General features: G+C 42.2%; 2 protein-coding genes across 3 annotated transcripts in view; one reads left to right on the forward strand and one right to left on the reverse strand.

The window, feature by feature from the left end:
- The window catches only part of LOC5565331, a 48,689-nt gene that overhangs the window by 2,317 nt on the left and 23,071 nt on the right, over positions 1-23,301 (forward strand). The window lies entirely within an intron of this gene.
- Positions 1-23,301, reverse strand: part of LOC5569671 (mediator of RNA polymerase II transcription subunit 6) — a 36,200-nt gene that overhangs the window by 1,695 nt on the left and 11,204 nt on the right. The window contains exon 2 of the mRNA XM_021850824.1: positions 4,080-4,360. Within this exon, the coding sequence (XP_021706516.1) occupies positions 4,080-4,360 (281 nt within the window). The remainder of the gene's footprint in view (positions 1-4,079; positions 4,361-23,301) is intronic.

Genomic DNA, 23,301 nt, shown 5'->3' on the forward strand with positions numbered 1-23,301 from the left:
TAACTTTTAGGTAAATCGAACCTGAACAACTTGAATATCAAGTATTTGTGTAACAGATGGATATAAAAAAATCAGAGCTTCATCATTTGAATATCAAGTGAATCAGACCTGAATCACTTGGATATGAAGCGAACCCTACCCGAATCACTTGAATATGAAGTCTTGAGTTACTTGAACATGGAGTGAATCTGACATGATTTATATATTATGGAGAGAATCAAACCTGAAACACATAAATATAAAGAGGATCAGACATTAATCAGTTGGGTATGGAATGAATCAACATTAATCACTTGAATATAAAGTCAATCATTCGTGAAACTCTTGGATATGAATAGGTTTTGACTTGAAGAAATTGAATATGATGTGCGTCAGGCATGAATCACTTGCAAATGAAATAAAACATACCTGAATCCTTGAAAGATGCATCAGATCTGAAATACGTGAATATGCAATGGATTTGATCTGAATCAATTGAATATGATATGAACTAGCTTAAAATTCTCAATGCAACATGTGGCCAAATTAAGAACCACACAGTTTGTATTTCGGATGTCCTTGACCCTGTCCAACTTTCTATCTTATCTGGCATCTATCTGCTCAATTTAATCTGCTCACTAGCGCCACCTAGTGGCAACATCATGGATCAAATAACGTGTGTTCCGGGTGTCCTTGGCGTTCTGAATAACTTTGCCAAAGACTTGAACATTTTATAACATATGGATCACGAGATAGAACATGCTTAAGATGCTCAATTTCACATGCTCATTAGCGCCACCTAACGGCAGAATTGCGAACCAAACTACTTGCTTGCCGAATGTCCTTGACCTGTTGAACAACTTTGCTGAAGACCGCAAAATTATAGATCATCAGCATCTCGAGATACAGTATCATGAATGTTCCTGTTTTGAGGCGATGCTAAACTTTTCAGGGTGATTCAATATTCAACTGAATGTTGCAATACTTTTTCAAGCGAGTCCGTATTTATGACGGATGATTTTCTTCTTCTTCTTGGCATTATGTCCTCACTGGGACAGAGCCTGCTTCTCAGCTTAGTGTCCTTGTGAGCACTTCCACAGTTATTAACTGAGAGCTTTCTATGCCAAAGTTACCATTTTCGCATTCGTATATCGGGTGGCAGATACGATTATACTCTATTCCCAGGGAAATCAAGGAAATATCCATTATGAAAAGATCCTGAACCGACCGGGAATCAAACCCAGACACCTTCAGCATGGCTTTGCTTTGTAGCCTCGGACTCTAACCACTCGGCTAAGGAAGGCCCGGGTAGTGTAAACTTGAATAAAAAAATGGGCCCAAAATTCAAACTCAAAAACCTGAGTAATAAAAATGGAAATAGGGAATGGGCCTGATGTAGTAATTAGCACTCATGACTTCCACACCGAGGACCTGGCTGGGATCGAACCCCATCCCCGAGATAGTCACTTATGTCGTAAAGCTTATGGTAAACGACTTCCTTAAGAAGGGAAGTAAACCACTTGATTCCGAGATAAACTAGTCTAGGACTAAAAATCTCGAGGGACGAATGACCTTCGGGTTAAAGGCCCTCTCAAACAACAACAACAAAGCTAAAAATCTCGGTAATAAAGACAAAAAAAAAATTAAAATGTGTACTCAATATGCTACAAATAAGACATTTCTTTGAAGATGAACCAGCCGTGGGATAAAAATCTCCTCATAAAGATAATAATAACAATAGGACACTTCTTCCTATTTTTAGTGGATTATCCTCAGTTTGTTCACTATATATAAAAGAACCTGCCAACATATTCGTTTCCTTGACCAGATGTAAAGTTTAACTAACCAGATATCATTATGAATAAAGCAACAAATTACAAGTGCAATCACATTGAACAGATTGAACATCGTCAGCAGATGAGTGTTTGAATAAAAAGTAACAGCAAACCTCGTGCCGTTACATCATTGGAATATAAATATTCTCTAGCAGTATCCACAAAATAGAACAAGCATGAATCGAAATACAGTATTACTACATATTCATACTGCATCCTCGGCTTAAACCACCGTTTAGTTTAACAGGTATTGCGTTGAGAATAAAATTACAACAAACAAATTAAACTCGTAGCAGCAAAAAAGTATAAATGGAACAACTACCAAAAAGCTAAACATTACATATACTGTGCAATTGGATTAAATGGACAAATTGATGTGAAGTTTTGCGAAAAAGTTACACGTCTTCTCAGTGAGAATTGAACTCACGACTCCCTGATTTCGATTCTCACTGAGAAGACGTGTAACTTTTTCGCAAAACTTCACATCAATTTGTCCATTTAATCCAATTGCAAAGTATATGTAATGTTTAGCTTTTCGGTAGTTGTTAAACTTCCACTCGGCTGGTTAGCCGTAAACCATGATTCATAATTGGCTTGTTTAGGGGTATCCTGTTTTTTACATATTCTGATTCTACGTTAAAAACTGAGCCAGAATCCAAAGTTTCATAATTTTCCGTGCCCTGGAACTATTTTTGAAACACGTTTGAATTTCGTATGGAAATCGCGTTTGAATCACCCCTCGGCAAATTTTACTCCGGGACGAGCTGTCATTATGTAAATGGAAATGTCATTGAGTCGACGGAATTAAATCTATTTTAATCATTTACTTTTTTTTTTTTTTTTTTTTTTTTTTCGGTAGCGATAGGGGTAGTACTCTTACTCTTAATCTGCCCTATGCTCCTTCCCAGCATTTGCTTTTATAAGCCTCTATTGCGTTCATCACACAGACGTTCCTAAGCAATGTTGCTCAAATGGTCACTGTGTACCCTAGCAGCAATCAGCCCTTACCGTTGTTTTGCAGTCTAGTAGTTCAGACTACTATCAAACTATGATAAGGCCTGAAATGCTACTAGAGTGGTTAAAGTGAAGAACGAAATAGTTTTATTAAAATGTCCTCATTCCCCATTTGATTTCATCACTCACTATCGTCACTTTTATTTTCGACACTATCACGTATTTCACCGATTATCACTCATCAACTTTCGTAATACACTTCAGATATACTTTCCATTATATCACTTTTCACATCACACCATTTTCATATAAATTCATTGTTATTAGCATTTATCATCTGTTAGCATTACTAAGTAATTAAAAGATATTCAATTTAGATGTTTCATTATTTTGTTGCTATTGAGTCATTACTATTCAAACTACAATTTAGCAATATCACCAAAGTTACAGTAAAACAAAATCATTTCGATCAATTTTTCTGAACTCGCTGTCATTATTAACACTTTTATCATGCATGTTTGAAGAACTAGGCAATAATGTTTATATTCAGAGAAATGATTGCAAAATGTATTATGGCCTTTATTAAATAAGTAGAGTTCACATCATTATACATCATCATTATTATATTTCTAACAAAACTATCAGAATCACTTCCAATTTCATTTTTCATCACCATAGATATTATTATAAACACACCATTAGCACCAACACAATCACTAAATTTAATAACAACAAGTGTCACGCACAGTTCCACCAAACACCCAAATTCTTATGTTGCATTATAAAACGATTGATCACACGTTAGCTTCGAAACTTAACAACCATTACTGATTAGTACAAAGGATGCTACAGCTCGTGGTAAACGAACTGAACCATCAACAACCAGCACTGGTTTATAAGTAACTAATGAGCCCTGGCGGTCCCTCCGTTCGAAGAGGACCTGATAATATGCCGAAACATATTAACAGATCCTCCGCCTGAATGCAGCCGTTTCATGATAAATCATGAACCGTTGGAGGTGTGCCAAAGTATTGGGAAGGTGATATGTTTCACAGACGGGTATTATTATGGTGCACCTTCTACTTTGGCACCGTCAAACCCTGTGATCGTGGCCAGGGGAATCTATTTTAATCATTTACTATATCAAAATTAAGATAATAAAGCGCAATAAAATCGTGTTACACTTAGAAAACTGTGCTCTTTCGATCAAGCTACAAAAATCTGCGAATTTTTCATCACTAAACAACCCAATTAAAAAACAAGTATATAAATGGAAATTGGATAAATATATGAATGAAAAGATATACTTACGCGCCTTATTAGAAGTAAAATCCCATGAATATCCTTTGCTAGGATGGTATCGCGAATACGAACTGGCTTCTTCAAAAGCACTTTGTAAATGATGCACGGTGGACAGAATCCTTGAGTTGAAAACACTCGCTAAATCCGGTGCTTGGTAAACCGTCCCGGCAATAATGTAATAATCCGCAAGTGGAGTTGCTTCCGTCGGGCTGTATCTGTGCTGCTTTCGAATGACATACAGGATGGGATCCTGTACATGCAGCAGTATATATTCCACACCGGTCATGTTTCTGTAATAGTGATTTAGTAAATGATTTCATATTGTCTTATGTTACCATTTTTATGATTTGGGTTACCAGACGTACCTAATATTTTTTTGCCTTAAAAATTAGTGTGCTATTACGTTTTTGCTAAAGACTCAAGTGTACTCTTTTACAGATATTACTGACGATTGCCGAACAAATCAAATCTCGCATAACTTATAATCTCGCCCTAAAGGCCATTGATAACCGAGTGTGTAGGTCGTTGTTTTGAACAATTGAGCCAACTGGAACAAGCACCTTTGTGTGGAACGTTGCTTTTTGGCAATGAAAGTTTCAAAAACACAAAATTCAACTATCAAATTAACCACGCTTTTATCAATCGGAAAATTTTATTAAGCCCTTGTTAAAACTTAGAAAACTTGCTTTTCAAATCCAAGGATTCAACATTTACTCTTCTCAGTTCTTCTGGTGCTGGTTCAAACAAGTATTGTTTTATATTTTGTAAAGAACACTCTTGTTAAATCTTAAAAAGCTTGTTTGTTACCATCCTTGAATTTGAAAGAAAGTCGAACGAATTTGATTACCTGAGAGTCAATGTCTAGTATAGTAAGCAAGTTTTAAATTCCCTGCAATCTCCAATAAAATGTAGAAAATCGTGCTGCGGCCGATTCTTCCCATAAGCGATGGAACACTCAGCAAGCTAGCCGAAATAGCAAATCTGGACAAACATTTGAAAAGGGCCCAAGAGGTCTTGAACCTTTTTTTTAGAAACGTTGCTGTTGAGCACATCTTAGCCCGCCCACGCAAACTAACACCACTATCAGAAAGATTGGCGTTAGCTCTTCCTGATAGTGGTATTGGTGAGCGTGATCGAGTTGAATTGGGCTCAACAGCGTCTTGCAAACCCAATGTTTACCAATGTCGATGTGCCCTTTTGAAATGTTTGTCCAGAAACAAGATGATCGAAACGTCTGCCCCTCACGTAGCGGCTGCGACTGCCTCCACTGAAAGCGATTTATCGTCACTGCACGAGCAAATAGCAAGTCTAACAGCGGAAGTGCGACGCCTCAAGGCAACCGGAGTTAGAAGCCGACCTTCTTCCAGAGCTCGACGTGAACGAGTTACAGACAACGATGAATCAAGTACAGTTTGTTGGTACCACCGCAAATACGACAAAAATGCTCGACAGTGTCGGCCACCCTGTGTGTTTGAAGAGCCAAAAAACTAGATGGAGTCTCACCTGATACGGCGAAGGTGGATGCTCGCCGTCTGCTTGTGTTCGACCGTTCCAGCAATTGCCGATACCTTATTGACACCGGCTCTCATGTCTCCATCATACCAGCTACACGAAACGACCGATTAAGGGGATCTACATCGTTTGTTCTATACGCTGCAAATGGAACTAAAATCAAAACATACGAATCTCACTTTGTTTCCATGGATCTTGGTCTTCGCCGTCGGTTTTCTTAGAATTTTCTGGTGGCGGATGTGAGCGTCGCAATAATTGGAGCTGATTTCTTGGCATTCTTTGGCATAATCGTGGATTTTCAAAATCGACGGTTAATCGACGGTAAAACTCAACTTAAATCGATCGGCGGAATTGCTACAGCAGTATTTTGAGAAAAAATCCAACTTCGGTGAGAAACCGTTTCTAACTTTTTACCGCATCGACAATTATACACAGTGTCACGAAAATCGACTACGACCGCCCCTACAAGGATCTTCTGGTGGAATATTACACTTCCTTCAAAAATGCGTACGGCGGTCTGCCCACAGGCAGGTGAAGCATCCCATAGTAACGAAAGGTCCACCTGTTGCAACAAAAGCACAGAGATTGGCCCCTGATAAACTGGAGAGCTATGGAAAATCATGGACGAGAACAGCTTTCCCGGGAAGCTCACAAGATTGATCAGAGGAACGATGGACGGTGTGCAAAACTGCGTGAAGATCTCGGGCGAACACTCCAGTTTCGTTCGAGTCTCGGCGGGGACTACGACAGGGCGACGGACTTTCGTGCCTGTTGTTCAATATTGCGCTTGAAGGTGTCATGCGGAGAGCCGGACTTAACAGTCGAGGCACGATTTTCACGAGATCCGGACAATTTGTTTGCTTCGCGGACGACATGGATATTATCGGGAGAAAATTTGAAACGGTGGCAGATTTGTTCACCCGCCTAAAACGCGAAGCAACAAGAGTCGGGCTAATGGTGAATGCGTCGAAAACAAAGTACATGCGGAACTGAGCGCGACAGGGCCCGCCTTGGAAGCAGTGTCACGATAGACCTTCTTAACGATACCTTCGAGGTGGTGGACGAGTTTGTCTATCTCGGATCCTTGCTGACGGCTGACAACAATGTTGGTCGGGAAATACGAAGGCGCATCATCAGTGGAAGTCGTGCCTACTACGGTCTCCGGAAGAAACTGCGGTCAAGAAAGATTCACCCCCGCATCAAATGCACGATGTACAAAACGCTCATAAGACCGGTAGTTCTCTATGGGCATGAGGCGTGGCTATGCTCGAGGAGGACTTGCAAGCTCTTGGGGTTTTCGAGCGCCGAGTGCTTAGGACGATCTTCGGCGGCGTGCAGGAGAATGGCGTGTGGCGGCGAAGGATGAACCACAGAGAAACAGACGTAACACTTAGAACAAATCTCGATCAAAATCATAGTCGCGAAATCATGTACGCCCAATGCTAAAAACGCTGTAGTTGGCCGATGGACCATAAGGTGGCGGTAGTGTGTAAACGTCAAACACGCACAAAAACGACGCGAGCGCTGCGGGTGGTCGACCACCTATCCAATATTTGAATCGATCGTTAAAAAGTTGGTCGATGGACAGCCATGAGAGTGTGACGTCTGTTTGTCTGTGGATGAACCACGAGCTCGCTCAACTCTACGGCGAACCCAGTATCGTGAAGGTAGCTAAAGCTGGAAGGATACGCTGGGCAGGGCATGTTGCAAGAATGCCGGACAACAACCCTGTAAAGATGGCGTTCGCTACGAATCCGGTCGGAACAAGAAGGCGTGGGGCGCAGCGAGCTAGGTGGATTGACCAGGTGCTACAAGATCTGACGAGTGTGGGCCGCAGCCGAGGATGGAGGGAGGCAGCTGCGAATCGAGTTGTATGGCGTGGAATTGTTGACGCGGTTTTATTGTAATAACAATGTTATACAAATAAATGAATGAATGAAACTGGAGGCGGCCAAAAAGAAGTTGCAGGTAATGTCAGAACTAGGAATATGTCGACCCTTTAACAGTTGCTGGGCCAGCCCTTTGCATTGTGTCCCGAAAAAGAACGGGCAATGGCGGTTTGTCTGAGACTATCGCGCACTCAACAAAGTGACTGTGCCTGATAGATATCCTGTTTCACATATTCAAGATTTGTTGAATACTTTTCAGGGGAAAACCATTTTCACAACTATTGATATCGAACGTGCATATCATCAAATCCCTATGAATGAGGAGGACATAGCTAAAACAGCCGTCATTACGCCCTTCGGGTTATTTGACTTTCTTACGATGCAAAACGGCTTGTGCAATGCCAGCCAAACGTTTCAACGTTATATGCATCAAATATTTGCCGATCTGGACTTCGTGGTTGTCTTTATTGATGACATATGCATAGCTTCCACAAGCCCTGAAGAACATCGACGTCATGTTCAGATTGTGCTGCGCGAAAACGGTTTGATGATTAATTTGTCAAAATGTAAATTTGCCCAGCATCAGATCGAGTTTCTCGGCTATTCTATTACCAAGGACGGAATACTCCCGCTTCCGGATCGAGTCAAGGTCATTCGTCAATATGAACTTCCTGTAACCGTGAAACAGCTACGACGATTTCTAGCACTGATTAATGGATATAAACGTTTCATCCGACAGGCCACTGATCAGCAAGCAGAATTACGTAAATTAATCCCAGGAAACAAGAAAAATGACAATCGCAAGTTACATTGGACCGATTTGCAAAAACATGCATTCGAAGAATGTAGATCTTTACTGTCTCATGCAACGTTACTGCACTATCCAGACTCATCTTAGCCGATGGGATTGATGATCGATGCCTCCAGCACTGCTGCCGGGGCGGTTCTACAGCAACTGGTACAAGGAGAATGGAAGCCGTTGGGATTTTATTGCGAAAAGTTTTCAGCAGCAAAGCAGAAGTATTCAACGTTTGGTAGGGAACTTACGGCTATGAAAATGGTGGTGAAGTACTTCCGTCATATGGTTGAAGGTCGCATATTCACAATATTCACGGATCATAATCCATTGACGAATGTACTCACATCAAGCTCAACGTCGAGACTTCCTCATGAGGACAGATATCTCCAGTATATTTCACAGTTCACAAACGACATAAGCTGGGAGAAGCAACTACGTCGCTGATGCTCTTTCAAGAGTTGATGCAATAACGACGCTAGCAAATATCGATTATCATGCGATTGCGGAAAATCAACTTGATGATCCTGAGTTGCAACAGCTGCTGAAATCATCATCACCAAGGGTGGAAATCTAGTGATCATGACAAAATAAATGATGCATCGCGGTTGTTCTTTATCCTGCGATCATTAGCCTATGCATGCTATAGAATGCTTGACTTTTACTGTGCGCCCTGTTTTTAAGTCGCCCGTGAGAGAGAGCGAGACAGCACCAACACACGGCGCACAGTAAAAGTCATAAGAACAAAAGAATTTATGGTACGTACAGAGGCTCATAGCAACAACGATTAACCTGTTGTCGTCATTATATCAAACTACGCTCCGCGAAAATAGAAGTAATAAACCATAGAAGAAGAATGTCGCTGGTGTCGCAGTAGGAACATCTTTTGCTGGCGGAGATAGGCGGGGCTATAAATGTCAACGCGAAAATGTATGCAGTTTGACACTTATGTACCCAACATGTTTCTGAGCGAGAACAAAGGGAACACCAGCGACATTATTCTTCTATGGTTTATTATTTCTATTTCCGCGAATAATGCATCATTCCACATGTGTGCTAACGATCAAATGTTTGCAAACCGAAGTCGTATCCTGATCCGAAAGTATATTTGGCATGGTTTGGGCGAAAATCAATGCCGTGAATGTGTTCTGATCGCAACATGTTACACTATTCGACAAACGTTTTGTCCCACGACAAACAGTGCATCAGATGCTCCATGTACCTATCTGTGAAAAGCGCGCGTAAGGCAGCGTCCATTGATTACGTAACGCTGAAATTGGAAATTTTTGACCCCCTCCCCCCTCCGTAACGCTTTTTGTATGAAAAATTTCAAATTTTTGTATGAGCCGTAACGCTTGAGCCTACTCCCCCCTCCCCCTAGAGCGTTACGTAATTTGTGGATGCCTGCCTAATGATTTTGCAAGAATGACGGCCCTCTTAGACCAAGATTCTAGATACCTTGTCTTAGACCGTTCAAATATTGTGTTGTTAGTCGCTAGAGACGATTTTTTTCCATCCTTGGTCATCACTGAAGTTGGTTGAACAAACTTTCCGGGATGGCACGCTCCTGTACTGTGATAATTTCCATTTCCAAGCGTACTGCAAATAGTGCACGGATTATCGCATCCAGGTGTTCGAGCGACAAGAAAGTTGGTGGCGGATCGATTCGTTTGGAATTCGATGAATAAGGACATCGCAATTTTCGTTAAGCACTGTCTGTCCTGTCAACAATCGAAAATTAAACGTCTGAAATTGCGGGCTTCGTGGCCGTGCGGTTAGTGCTACCAAGCATTTAGCCGCATCGAGTCAAGGAGTGTGGGTTCGATTCCCGCTTCAGTCCGGAAAACTTTTCGTCAGGAAAGTATATCGACTGTGCCACTGGGCGTTGCATGCTAGTCCGTTGTCTAGTGTGGTGCTTCCTTCAAAGGACATAATCGTCCATTGGAAGCATTAAGGGGACACGGGGCAGTGCGCATCGTACCTTCGTGCTGTGCGTACACGAATTCTCTCTGCTCTTGGAAGTTTTCTTAAAAACTACCTAAAGCAATAAAACAGTACTTTTCAGTGCTACAAAAACAGTACTTTTCAGTGCTAAAATTAAAAACGGTACTTTTCAGTGCTACTAAAACAGTACTTTTCAGTACTATTTTTCTACTATTGATCCCTTTACGATCCTTGTTTGGACCCGTGCCTTCGATTTTTCGTTGGACCCGTTGGCGAAAGCTAGCGGTGGTAATCCTTCTTGGACACCGTCTTGGGAAAAAACCTTTCGAAGGTCACGTCTTCTTTCGTTTATTAATTAAACATGGTATCAACAACAAACAAAAGGAAGGGTGAATCTCTGAATTCACTACTTCCTTCCAAAAAAGTGGGTTTTAAAACTGTCACTACACGTGGCAAGAATGGAAGAAAGGACGTTTCTCCGGAATGCGAACTTTCTTCCAAGGGTGAAATGAATAATTGTATCGAAATGAGCAATCAGTTCGATGCTCTAGACAAATTTTCCGAACACCAAATCGAAGCAGCCTCTAGCCCAGGCTCTTTGATTCAAGTGAGGAAGCAAAGAGTGCCGCCTATCGTGGTCAGTTGTTCCGAATTTGGGGGATTTAGGCAGGAGATCTTGAACTCCATTAGGGGAATCAAGGTTTCCTTCCAAATCGCAAAGAAAGGAGACTGTCGCGTTTTGCCGGAAACTCTTAAAGATCGTGAGCTTCTTCTCAAACATCTTGAAGAAAAGAAGCACAAATTTTTTACTTATGACGACAAAACTGAACGTTTGTTCAAAGTTGTCTTGAAAGGTCTCTCAAGTGACTATAAATCACCTGAAGAGATCAAAAATGGAATAAATGATTTACTTGGATTTTCCCCAGTCCAAGTAATCATTATGAAAAAGAGAACCCAATCTGGCATTGTTCGGAAAGGGCTTTCTCAAGAATTTTATTTAGTTCACTTTAACAAAAAAGAACTAAATAATATTAAAGCTTTAGAAAAAGCAAAACTTTTGTTTGATGTCCGTGTGACATGGGAACATTTCCAGAAACCTGGAGGAAATTACCAGAACCCCACTCAGTGCCGTCGGTGCCAAAAGTGGGGTCATGGTACAAAAAATTGTCGCATGGATGCTAAATGCATGATTTGCGGAGGTTCTTCTCACGCCAAAGACGTCTGTCCAGTGAAGGAAGATACCACCAAATTCATATGTTGTAATTGCGGGGCTAACCATAAGTCCAATTTTTGGAATTGTCCTTCACGCAAAAAGGTCATTGAGGCTCGTGCCAGGCAGATGAAAGATAATATCCGTTACGATAACGGTCGTTTCCGGAATTTGCCTGGTAGAGTATCGAACAATGCTCATTTTTCAGTTAACGATCGCTTGATCATGAATCATACCCATCAGGAAGATCATAATCATGCTCATTCACAAACAAATTTTAATCCGTCGGGTAGCCGTTCGAATCTTTCTATTTCGAATGTATCTACCCACGGTAAATCCTTTGCCGATATCGTAGCAGGAAATTCGAACTCCTCCCCTGTTCGATCCATGGGTACCCATTCCACTTGTTTCAAATCAAATGGAAAAAACCCTACCGCCACAGGTAACTCCGCTTCTTCGCCTACCGGAAATTCCAATGGGAAATCACATGACATGTCTGCCTCTGATTTTAATTTTCTAACTGAACAATTGAATCTAATGATTGATGCAATGTTCAAAGCCACCACTACGACTGAAGCAGTCCAAGTAGGTGTAAAATTTACAAATCAAATTGTTATTGGATTACGTTTTTCTAATGGATCCAAATAATAATTTAAATATTTTAAATTGGAATGCTCGTTCTCTGAATGGTAAAGAGGACGAGCTGTTTAATTTTCTTACGGTTAATAACTTGCATATAGCAGTTATTACCGAAACGTATTTAAAACCTGGATCTAAACTCAAAAGAGATCCTAACTTTTTTGTTTATCGTAATGATCGACTTGATGGGGCATGTGGGGGAGTTGCAATCATCATTCATAGGCGTATAAAACATCAACTATTTTCATCATTTGAAACTAAAGTTTTTGAAACTTTAGGTGTTTCTGTTGAAACACAGTTTGGTAAATATACTTTCATAGCTGCCTATTTGCCTTTTCAATGCTCTGGACAGCAAGTTAATTTGCTCCAAACTGACTTGCGTAAATTGACTCGCAATAAGTCAAAATTTTTTGTCATTGGTGACTTTAATGCCAAACATCGGTCATGGAATAATTCTCAAAGTAATTCCAACGGCAGAATTTTATTTGATGAGTGCTCTTCAGGATATTTCTCAATTCAATACCCTGATAGCCCCACATGTTTTTCCTCTTCTAGAAATCCATCTACGATTGATTTGGTCTTAACCGACTCTAGTCATCTTTGTAGCCAACTGATTACTCATGCTGATTTTGATTCTGATCATGTCCCTGTTACATTTCAAATATCCCAAGAAGCAATTCTCAATCCTATCAGCTCCACTTTCAATTATTTACGAGCTGACTGGAATATATATAAAACGTATGTTGACTTCAATCTTTATGTTAACATTTCTTTAGAAACTAAACTTGATATTGACAATGCTCTTGAAACTTTAACAAATTCCATTGTTGAAGCCCGGAGCATTGCAATTCCAAAATGTGAAGTAAAATTTGAATCCGTGATTATAGACGATGATCTTAAACTCTTGATCCGTCTTAAAAACGTGAGGAGAAGGCAATTTCAACGCACTCGCGATCCTGCTATGAAAATTATATGGCAGGATTTGCAGAAAGAAATCAAGAAACGTTTTGTTCAATTGAGAAACAAAAATTTTGAAAATAAAATTTCTCAATTGGACCCTGGCTCTAAGCCCTTTTGGAAATTATCTAAAATCTTGAAAAAACCTCAGAAGCCAATACCGGCATTGAAAGAGGAAAACAAATTATTACTAACTAATTGCGAAAAAGCTCAAAAACTTGCTATGCAATTTGAAAGTGCGCACAATTTTAATTTAGGACTTACTAGTCCAATTGAAAATGAAGTTACTCAGGAGTTCGAAAATATTCTCAATCAAGAGAACGTTTTCGAAAATGCCTGGGAGACTGATTTGGAAGAAGTGAGAACTATTATTAAAAAATTCAAAAACATGAAAGCTCCTGGCGATGATGGAATTTTCTACATCCTCATCAAGAAACTTCCAGAAAGTAGCTTATCATTTTTAGTTGATATATTTAACAAATGTTTTCAATTAGCATATTTTCCTGACAAATGGAAAAATGCTAAGGTTGTTCCAATTTTAAAACCAGACAAAAATCCTGCAGAAGCTTCTAGCTATCGTCCAATCAGTTTGCTTTCCTCCATCAGTAAACTTTTTGAAAAGGTTATTTTGAACAGAATGATGGCCCACATCAACGAAAATTCAATTTTTGCTGTTCATTCGGATTCCGCCATGGACATTCGACCACTCATCAACTTTTACGTGTAACAAATTTGATCCGTTCCAACAAATCTGAAGGCTATTCTACTGGTCTTGCTCTTCTAGACATAGAAAAAGCATTCGACAGTGTTTGGCATGAAGGTTTGATTGTAAAATTAAAAAACTTTAATTTTCCAACATACATTGTTAGAATAATTCAAAGTTATCTGTCAAATCGTACACTTCAGGTTAATTATCAGAACTCCAGATCTGAACGACTTCCTGTAAGAGCTGGTGTTCCTCAAGGCAGCATTTTGGGACCAATATTATACAATATTTTCACATCTGACTTACCTGAGTTACCTCAGGGATGTCAAAAATCTTTGTTTGCGGATGACACAGGCCTCTCCGCCAAAGGACGAAGCCTGCGTGTCATCTGTAGTCGATTGCAAAAAAGTTTGGATATTTTTTCTTCATACTTGCAAAAATGGAAGATTTCTCCTAATGCTTCCAAAACTCAACTAATAATATTCCCACATAAACCAAAAGCTCTTTATTTGAAACCTTCAAGTAGACATGTTGTCACGATGAGAGGGGTTCCAATAAATTGGTCAGATGAAGTTAAGTATCTAGGGCTCATGCTAGATAAGAATTTAACTTTCAAAAATCACATTGAGGGCATTCAAGCCAAATGTAATAAATATGTAAAATGTCTCTATCCCCTTATTAATAGAAAATCAAAACTTTGTCTTAAGAACAAGCTGTTGATATTCAAACAAATTTTCAGGCCAGCCATGTTGTATGCTGTACCAATATGGACTATCTGTTGTAATACCAGGAAGAAAGCTCTGCAGAGAATTCAAAATAAAATTTTGAAAATGATTCTGAGGCTTCCTCCCTGGTATAGTACCAATGAGTTACATAGAATATCCAATGTTGAAACATTGGAACAAATGTCAAATACAATCATCAATAATTTCAGGCAAAAATCGTTACAATCTTCTATTGCCACGATTAATGCGTTATATGTTTAGGTTAAGTTAGGTTAAGTATATTAAAAACATTTTTTTTTCTCTTATAAGCAGGTGAAATCAACTCACCTGTAAAAAAACTGAACTGCTACGGCAAATGAAATGTAATATGTTGTTAACAAAATGTTAATTAAATCTTAAATTTGTTTTACCAAATTAGGATGATAGTGTTGTCAAATAACACAGAACACCTAGATATAAGAAATGAATGTAATGTTTGGAATGATACTAATAAAAAAAATTAAAAAAAAAAAAAAAGGGACACGGGAGACCGTGTTATTTTTCCTATCTTTCGTCTCACTCTAACAATAATCATCAAAACTTTGTAGAAGCAAATCTCGAGTTTTAGTGAACCAATGAAGCTGAAAATGTATCGGGTTGTGCACTACATATATAGAATCATAGTGATACATTTTTGCATCGATATATGGAGCAATTCTTGGGATTTGCTTCTTGAAATGGATAGGGTGATTATGATGACGTCCCGTGCGGCCTTAACGTGTCCGTGTCTTTTTTAAAAAAATAGGTACATATGGATATCGTGGGTCCGCTTCCTCCGAGTAATGGGTACCGTTATCTACTCACGACGATGATAGATCGCTACACTCGATGGCCTGAGGCGATTCCGATCGAAGACATAACTGCTGAAATAGTGGCACGTAGGGTAACCAATATATTTTGGACCCCCTGGGACATTTTCCAGCAAATTTCCTAGTTTAAATCGAAAGACCAACTCAATTCGCATGCCATTTGGAAAGATAGGAATATTCCGCACTTGCATCAAGCGTTTGTACATAGCAAATGTGTTTATTCTATCTGAAATTAATTAAATTTAATCGGTTCATCCATGCAACCGTTACAACACGTTACACACAGAAATCGAAGCCGTCAGAAATTTTTCAAATGTAAACAAAAACTTTTTTCAAATTTCTGAACAAAAAGCGTAGAATTTCTTCGGTTTTCCATTGTCAATTGACTGATTAGACTATGGGCAAGCATATTATACATCCAGTGTCGTGGACTTTATCACCAAACGATAAAAAATGCCAGGGGTCCAAAATATATACTTTGAGGGTCCAAAATGTATTGGTGTGTCCAAAATAATGACAAACAGTGCTTCACAATTCAATTATTTTCGACGTTTTTCGGATCCTACATGACTGTATGGGCATTTTTATCTCGTGGAGGAAGTTTTTCGCTACATTTTGGCATGTTCTTTGACTTGATTACGCTGAGCAATTAATTAATTGGAACAAAAAACTAAAATCACTTCCTTAGGGGGTCCAAAATACGACCGTTACCCTACATTTTGCTCTTCATGGATTTCAAGATTCGGAGTACCGGAATAAATCACAACTGATCAGGGTAGACAACTAGAATCTGAAATGCAAAATGATGATTTTTTCAGCACGAGTCGTACATTTATCCGACGAGACTTTCCGAGTTAGATAAATACGACGAGTGCTGAAAAAATCGAGTTTTGCAACGAGTTGCATACAACTTTTTTTTTTGCTATTACGAAAAATGCAGTTTCAGTTGGATTATTTCCAGGAGCACAATCAAAATTGAAAAGAAAATCCACATAAACAGCCATGCGTAGAAGCCCTCGGTATTTTCAATCAGGTAGGCTGTGATGCAATAATGTCTATGACCATAAACGTAAATGTCACATTTTTTTTCGCCTCACCCAAATTCAAATGGATCTTGATTCTTAATTCATGAAAGGGCCAGGTAAAACGCCGCTTGCAGTTTTCGTCTGTGTTGTAGGTACAGTTATTTATAATGGGTCAAACTTCCTACACAAAAAGTTCCACACGAAGTTCCAGTCAGTTTTGATCTGGCTCACCTACCGCCTCTACGTTCACTGGACGAGCCGGTTCCGCATCCGTATGGCTAATCAACGGATACAGATCACCCAATGGATATAAAATCGTAAGCTTGTAGTCATTGTAAGTCATTGAGAACCACAGAGCAATTCGATGAATTGCGTATGAAGAGACACCGCGAATTGCGTATGAAGAGTCATCGCGATGACAAATTGACTGCTCCTAAAATAGTACTGAAAAGTGCTACTTTTCGGCACCGTTTTGAGTGCTGAAAAGTAGCACTTTTCAGAATTGTTTGTTCTGTTAGGAAAAGTAGGCCGTTATACTATTCAAACTATTCATGAAAAGTAGGCTAATATGATGCGGAATTGCAAAAATCGCACGCATCGATATGGTAAACAATCCTTACAGCGTCCGTATGAAGGCCCGTACGAAGTCATCGAGTGTGGAGACAAATTTGTAGACGTAATTGTTAATGGGAAACAGCAGCGTGTATCAATTGACCGTGTGAAGCCAGCATTTGCCCTGAAAGAACTACATCCAACAATTGAAGAAAATAAAAAAGTAGTCACATCATCCGGCCATAGAATAAGATTCTTGATGTGACGGCCCCCACTGTGGTGGTGTCGAACTTTTGGCACACTCCTACACTCAAAATAATCCAAACGTCAAGGCTACGTGAAAACATACGTAGTTTTTTTTCCATCGCACTTTTCAGGTAACAGCTACGTGAATGGTGAGTGCCGGAACTCAATAGACCATTTCCGTGATTTTTTTTTATTGGCTTATATGCTTTCTGTCAATTTACTGAACAAACTTTCCAAAGGAATCGATATGTTTTGAAGCCTCTAACTATTGGAAAACAATGAAAAACTGGCGGCACGTTAGTTTACCCCTCGGTCCCCTACAATTTATTTCTCTCCGATTTTTTTTCGACCCCTTTTTGCGCTATGATTTTTTTTCCACATCGTGGTGAATATTTGATCAGCTGGTTCGGATCAATCATGACAGATAGAAGCGTGCATGGTGACATCACGGAAAACTTTCCATCTCTGTCCCTCTTCCATTAACCTCTATTGTCTGTCCTGCTCTTTGACATTCCTGCTGTATTTGTTTAACTTTTTTATATAGAGCTGACATTCACTACATGAGATGTTGACAATTTCTAATTATGAAGTTTCGAGGTTATGTAAGGCGTGCAACCATCTATAACTTTATTTCTTTTTTAATGTTATTTTTAGATGCTGTTTTGGTTTGATGGTGGAAACGAAAAATCATGACGAAATCTTTCACAACCACCACTTTCTTCGCCTGGGGCCTGGATATAGAAAGAGTCTTGCCCACTTCCAGTTTTGTGGTCGGTCGGGGACTGACGATGAGAATTTTGCTGCATAGCAGCATAATGTTTTGAACTGTTTTTTTTTTTTTTTTCCCAACTGCAAATCCAGAAGACTGCAAGATGTCCTCGATTGGCACATCCATCATTCAGTTTGGATTCTCCCCAGCTTCCATAGGTATAAACTGACCAGAACAAAATTTTGTCGCGTGGAGAAATCTTTGGAGCTCTCGCGGCTCTCTCCAGTTTGCCGCCGGCCACGGTGCCGGTGGGGAGCTCAACCATTTCTTAACTATCGGGAAGCACCGCAGCGGCTGGGGCGGGGTAGAATATTTGTTGTAGTCGTGAAGGTTTTTATTGTGGAGGTAAACAGATTGGTTGCACTGCGAGAATTACTTTTTGTTTCACGATGACGAGGGGTAGAGGGGCATATAAAACAGGGAAGCGCTCATAATTCCGGTAAATAAATGAGGAAGCGGCCTTATGGTTCCGGAAGCAGTTTGATAACAGGAATGCGTCTGAGCTCGCGACGGATTTCTCCGTAATGTTCTATTTCAACTCAGGTGGCGAAGATCATTAATGCGAGACATTAGCTCTCTTTTTTATACTCCCGCTGTGCTTATGCAGAGCAACTAGGGACGTCACAATTTGCTGTGCATAAGTACAGCGGAAGAATAAAAGAGAGAAATAATGGCACGCATCGATGATCTTTTCCACCTGAGTAGATTCAAAGCATGGATTTTTCCGTTTCTGTCGTGTGTCCGATTTGACATTGACATTTCATCATGTCTACAAACACTCAACGCAGGGGTGAGATCGGAATTTGTGGAAAAATCTCCACTTTGTATACTCACAGGGTTGAAACTGTAGAGGAACGATGATTACCTCCGGCTAAGTATACGGTGCATCCAAGCACCCCCCGTGAGTATGATTACTAGCGCATTGTTGTACCCCCAGGTACGTTTGACATTTATGCTCATTCCTAAAAGCACATTTCCCGCGTACAGTTGATATTCATTTTAACTCTAATTAAAACCGTTCAAAGTTAGCTCGCGTGTTTTATTTCCCGAATCTGCGGCTTCGCTGATCTGCTGTGTTTTCCACCTGCTCGTATCGTCGTCAGGTTATGGTGTCCCAGGAAGCAGTAGGATTTGAGAAATTGCGGAAGAAATAGTCCGATCGGAAGTGACGGAGTATCGCGAAAGTTCGACGGCGTTTGTGTGTGTTGGTGCGCTGCTGCTGCTGAGTGCAGAGCCACCGGTGGCTTTGGTGAAAAAGCTTTTGTTCTCTCCAAGCGTCGCGAGTGCGGAATAGCGGTAGTGTTTTTGCCAAGATGGCTGATTCTCGTTTTGCCTTTGCCAAGTTGAATGGCACAAACTGGTCAACCTGGAAGGTGCGCATCGAGATGCTGTTGCAACGGGAAGATTTGTGGACTGTTGTGAGTGAACCCGTCCCGGATGAAGAGGGACAGGACGATGAGTGGAAGACCGCCGATCGAAAGGCGAAGGCCACTTTGGTGTTGCTGATTGAAGATAACCAGCTGCCGCTCATCAAACATTGTGCTAGTGCTCATGTCGTGTTCCGCGCGCTGAAATCGTACCACCAAAAGACGACGCGTTCGGTGCGAGTTTCATTATTGAAAAAGTTGTGTGCGGTTAACCTCCCCGAGCGCGGTAATTTGGAGGAACATTTGCGTGAGGTGGATGAACTGTTCGATCGATTAGACGCGGCCGGCACGGAGCTGGACAAAGACACCAAAGTGTGCATGCTCCTGCGAAGTTTGCCTCCCTCGTTTGATGGCATTGTGGCGGCTCTGGATAGCCGTGAAGATGATGATATCTCGCTCGATATCGTCAAATCCAAATTAATGGATGAATATCATCGTCGTTTGGAGCGCGAGTGTGGTAATTCCGGTTCGAAATCGGAGAAAGCAATGCGGTCGGTCGACAACAAAACGAAAGAGTTTCGCGTGTGCCACTTCTGTAAGCGTCCGGGTCATCTTCGGCGTGATTGCCGGAAGTTTAAGGCGCAGAAGGCAGAAGGTAGTGGGGACAAAGAAGCTCCCAAAGCGAAAGCCGCCCAGAGCGACGGAAGAAATGTGGCATTTACCGGTTCGGAAAGTGTTCGGTCGTCATCATGGGTCATTGACAGTGGGGCCAGCGCCCATATGACCAACAGTCGCGAGTTTTTCGATACGCTGAGTGAGTTTTCTGGCGGGTGGATCACGCTCGCTGATGGACAGAAGACGAAGATCCTCGGAGAAGGCAGTGGAGTGATTAGTGGTGTGGACGGTGCCGGTCAGCCGGTGAAGATTGACATGAAGAGTGTGAAGTTCGTTCCAGGGCTTTCGACAAGCCTGTTATCAGTGGCCAAATTGGCAGAAAAGAACCTTGCGGTGAGTTTCGATGGCGAAGGCTGTCGGATTGCTGATGCAGGAGGAGACGTGGTGGCAACAGGCTATCGCTACGGAGGTTTGTACTACCTTCGAACGCTGGAAGTTTCCAACAAGGCCGTCGCTGGTGAGCATCGTGAGAATTGCCAGCACCAGTGGCACCGGCGATTCGGCCATCGTGACTGGGCAGCGACTGAACGACTCTTCAAGGAAAACCTAGCAACAGGTGTTAAGGTAGGTGACTGTGGCATGCGTCTTGTTTGTGAATGTTGTCTCGAAGGGAAATCCGCTAGGCAGCCGTTTCCCCCGGTGGCGGAGCGTAAATCCAAACGGATCCTCGACATCGTGCATACCGACTTGTGCGGGCCGATGAAAACCACGACCCCTAGTGGAAATCGGTACGTTCTGCACTTGATTGACGATTATAGCCGCTTCACGGTGACATATTTGTTGAAGTACAAGTCGGATGCAGCGGAGCACATTAAGGATTACGTTCGATGGACGCAGAATATTTTCGGCCGGAAGCCTGGAGCCATTCGTTCCGACGGAGGGGGCGAATTTTGCAACAACGACCTGAAGAGCTTCTATCGCGCCGAAGGGATCATGCCGCAGTTCACGACGCCGTACACTCCCCAGCAGAACGATGTGGCCGAACGCAAGAATCGGTCCATTACGGAGATGGCTACATGTATGCTAATCGATTCTGGCATGGATAAGCGTTACTGGGGAGAGGCGGTGTTAACCGCTACCTATCTCCAAAACCGTTTGCCTTCAAGAAGTGTCCCGAAGACCCCCTATGAGCTATGGTGGGGCCGTAAGCCGGATCTGGCTCACCTTCGCATCTTTGGTGCAGAGGCCTTCGTCCATGTTCCAGATCAGAAGCGCGGAAAGCTAGAAAGCAAATCGAGGAAGCTACGTTTTGTGGGCTACTCGATGGATCACAAAGCATACCGTTTTGTGGATTGCGAGACTGACCTGATCACCGTCAGCCGCGACGCGCGCTTTGTGGAACTGCGGAACGGTAGTTCGTCGGTAGATATGCCGCTGAAGCCGGAAGCCAACGAGAAGCAGAGAGCAACCGTTGAGGAGGAGAGAGATCCACTGAAGCTTGAAGATGAGGAGAAGCCTGCCCCGGATCCAGAGGCAGATGACGACGAAGAAGAAGAGCCTACTCAGGTGGAACCAGTTCGTCGCTCGCAGCGTCAAACGCGTGGTAAGACACCGCGGAACCTAGAAGAGTACGTTCTTGATTTCGCTGTTGGGAACGTAGCGTGTGCTTCGGAGGAACCAGTCAACGTTCGAGAAGCGCTGGAGACCAAGGAATGGCGAGATGCGATGGAGGACGAGCTTGACTCCCATAAGCGGAACCAGACATGGGAACTTGTCCCATTGCCGAAAGGAAGGAAAGTCGTAGGTTCGCGGTGGGTATACAAGCTGAAGCGTGACGAGGCAGGGAACATTGCGAAACATAAGGCAAGAGTCGTCGCCCAAGGATTCTCTCAGAAATTCGGGGAGGATTTTGAAGATGTGTTCGCGCCGGAGACCCGACACGCAACGTTTCGCACACTGCTATCGATTGCATCCAAGCGGAAGATGGCGGTAAGGCACCTCGACATTAAGACAGCATATCTTTACGGTATCTTGGAAGAAGAGGTGTATATGCGCCAGCCTCCTGGGTATGCAGTTCCAGGAAAAGAAGACTATGTCTGCAAACTTAAAAAGAGCATCTACGGATTACGCCAATCCGCGCGATGCTGGCACAAGCGTCTTCATGATGTGTTGGTCAAGTTACAGTTCAAGCAATCATCGGCCGATCCTTGCCTGTACGTGCGAGGCTGTGGAAGTATGAAGGTGTTTCTGCTCGTGTATGTCGACGACATACTACTGGCGTCGGCCATCTCCAAGGAACTGGATGCTGTGACGGACGGATTGAAGGCGGAGTTTGAAGTGACATGCTTGGGGGATGTACGCCATTTCCTCGGCATGGAGGTTCGTCGTGAAGAGAACGTGTATACGATTCGTTTGCAGAACTACATAAGTCAGCTGCTCGAAGACAACGGTATGAGTGAAGCAAAACCGGCAAAGGCGCCGATGGACCCGAACTACGTGAAGAGCGAAGATAATAGTGCGTTGTTGAAGGACATCTCCAAGTACAGAAGTGTCGTTGGAAGTCTCTTGTACCTTTCGGTCGTGGCTCGGCCGGACATTGCCAACAGTGCGGCTGTCCTTGGAAGAAAGTTTGCTGCACCCACGGAGCAAGATTGGGTGGCGGCGAAAAGAGTGATGCGTTACCTTAAGGGGACGAACGGCTATTGTCTACGTTTGGGTGGTGAAGATCAAGCATTGCAAGGCTTTTCGGACGCCGACTGGGCCGGCGACGTGGCAAGTCGCAGGTCTACCTCAGGATTCGCTTTCATGTTTTGCGGCGGAACGATCTCGTGGGCAAGTCGTGGGCAAGCAAGCGTAACCCTTTCGTCTATGGAGGCGGAATATGTTGCCCTCAGCGAGGCCTGTCAGGAAGCGATTTGGCTGAGGCAACTATTGGTGGATTTCGGTGAGCGTCAGGAGCAAGCTACTACGATTCGTGAGGACAACCAAGGTTGTATCGCGTTCGTGAAAACGGAGCGTGTCAACCGCCGGTCTAAGCATATAGACACAAGACAGAAATTCGTGCAGGAGCTGTGTTCGACGGGGCAGATCGCACTCGAGTATTGCCCGACAGATCGAATGGCAGCCGACATACTGACCAAGCCGCTGGGACCGCTGAAGCACGACCGCTTCCGCATTATGTTAGGCTTGGAGTAACGGAGTTCCGGAAAGTTCGGAGGCTGCTCATCGAGGAGGAGTGTAGAGGAACGATGATTACCTCCGGCTAAGTATACGGTGCATCCAAGCACCCCCCGTGAGTATGATTACTAGCGCATTGTTGTACCCCCAGGTACGTTTGACATTTATGCTCATTCCTAAAAGCACATTTCCCGCGTACAGTTGATATTCATTTTAACTCTAATTAAAACCGTTCAAAGTTAGCTCGCGTGTTT

Source organism: Aedes aegypti, chromosome 1, assembly GCF_002204515.2.
Source record: "Aedes aegypti strain LVP_AGWG chromosome 1, AaegL5.0 Primary Assembly, whole genome shotgun sequence".
NCBI lineage: Eukaryota > Metazoa > Arthropoda > Insecta > Diptera > Culicidae > Aedes > Aedes aegypti.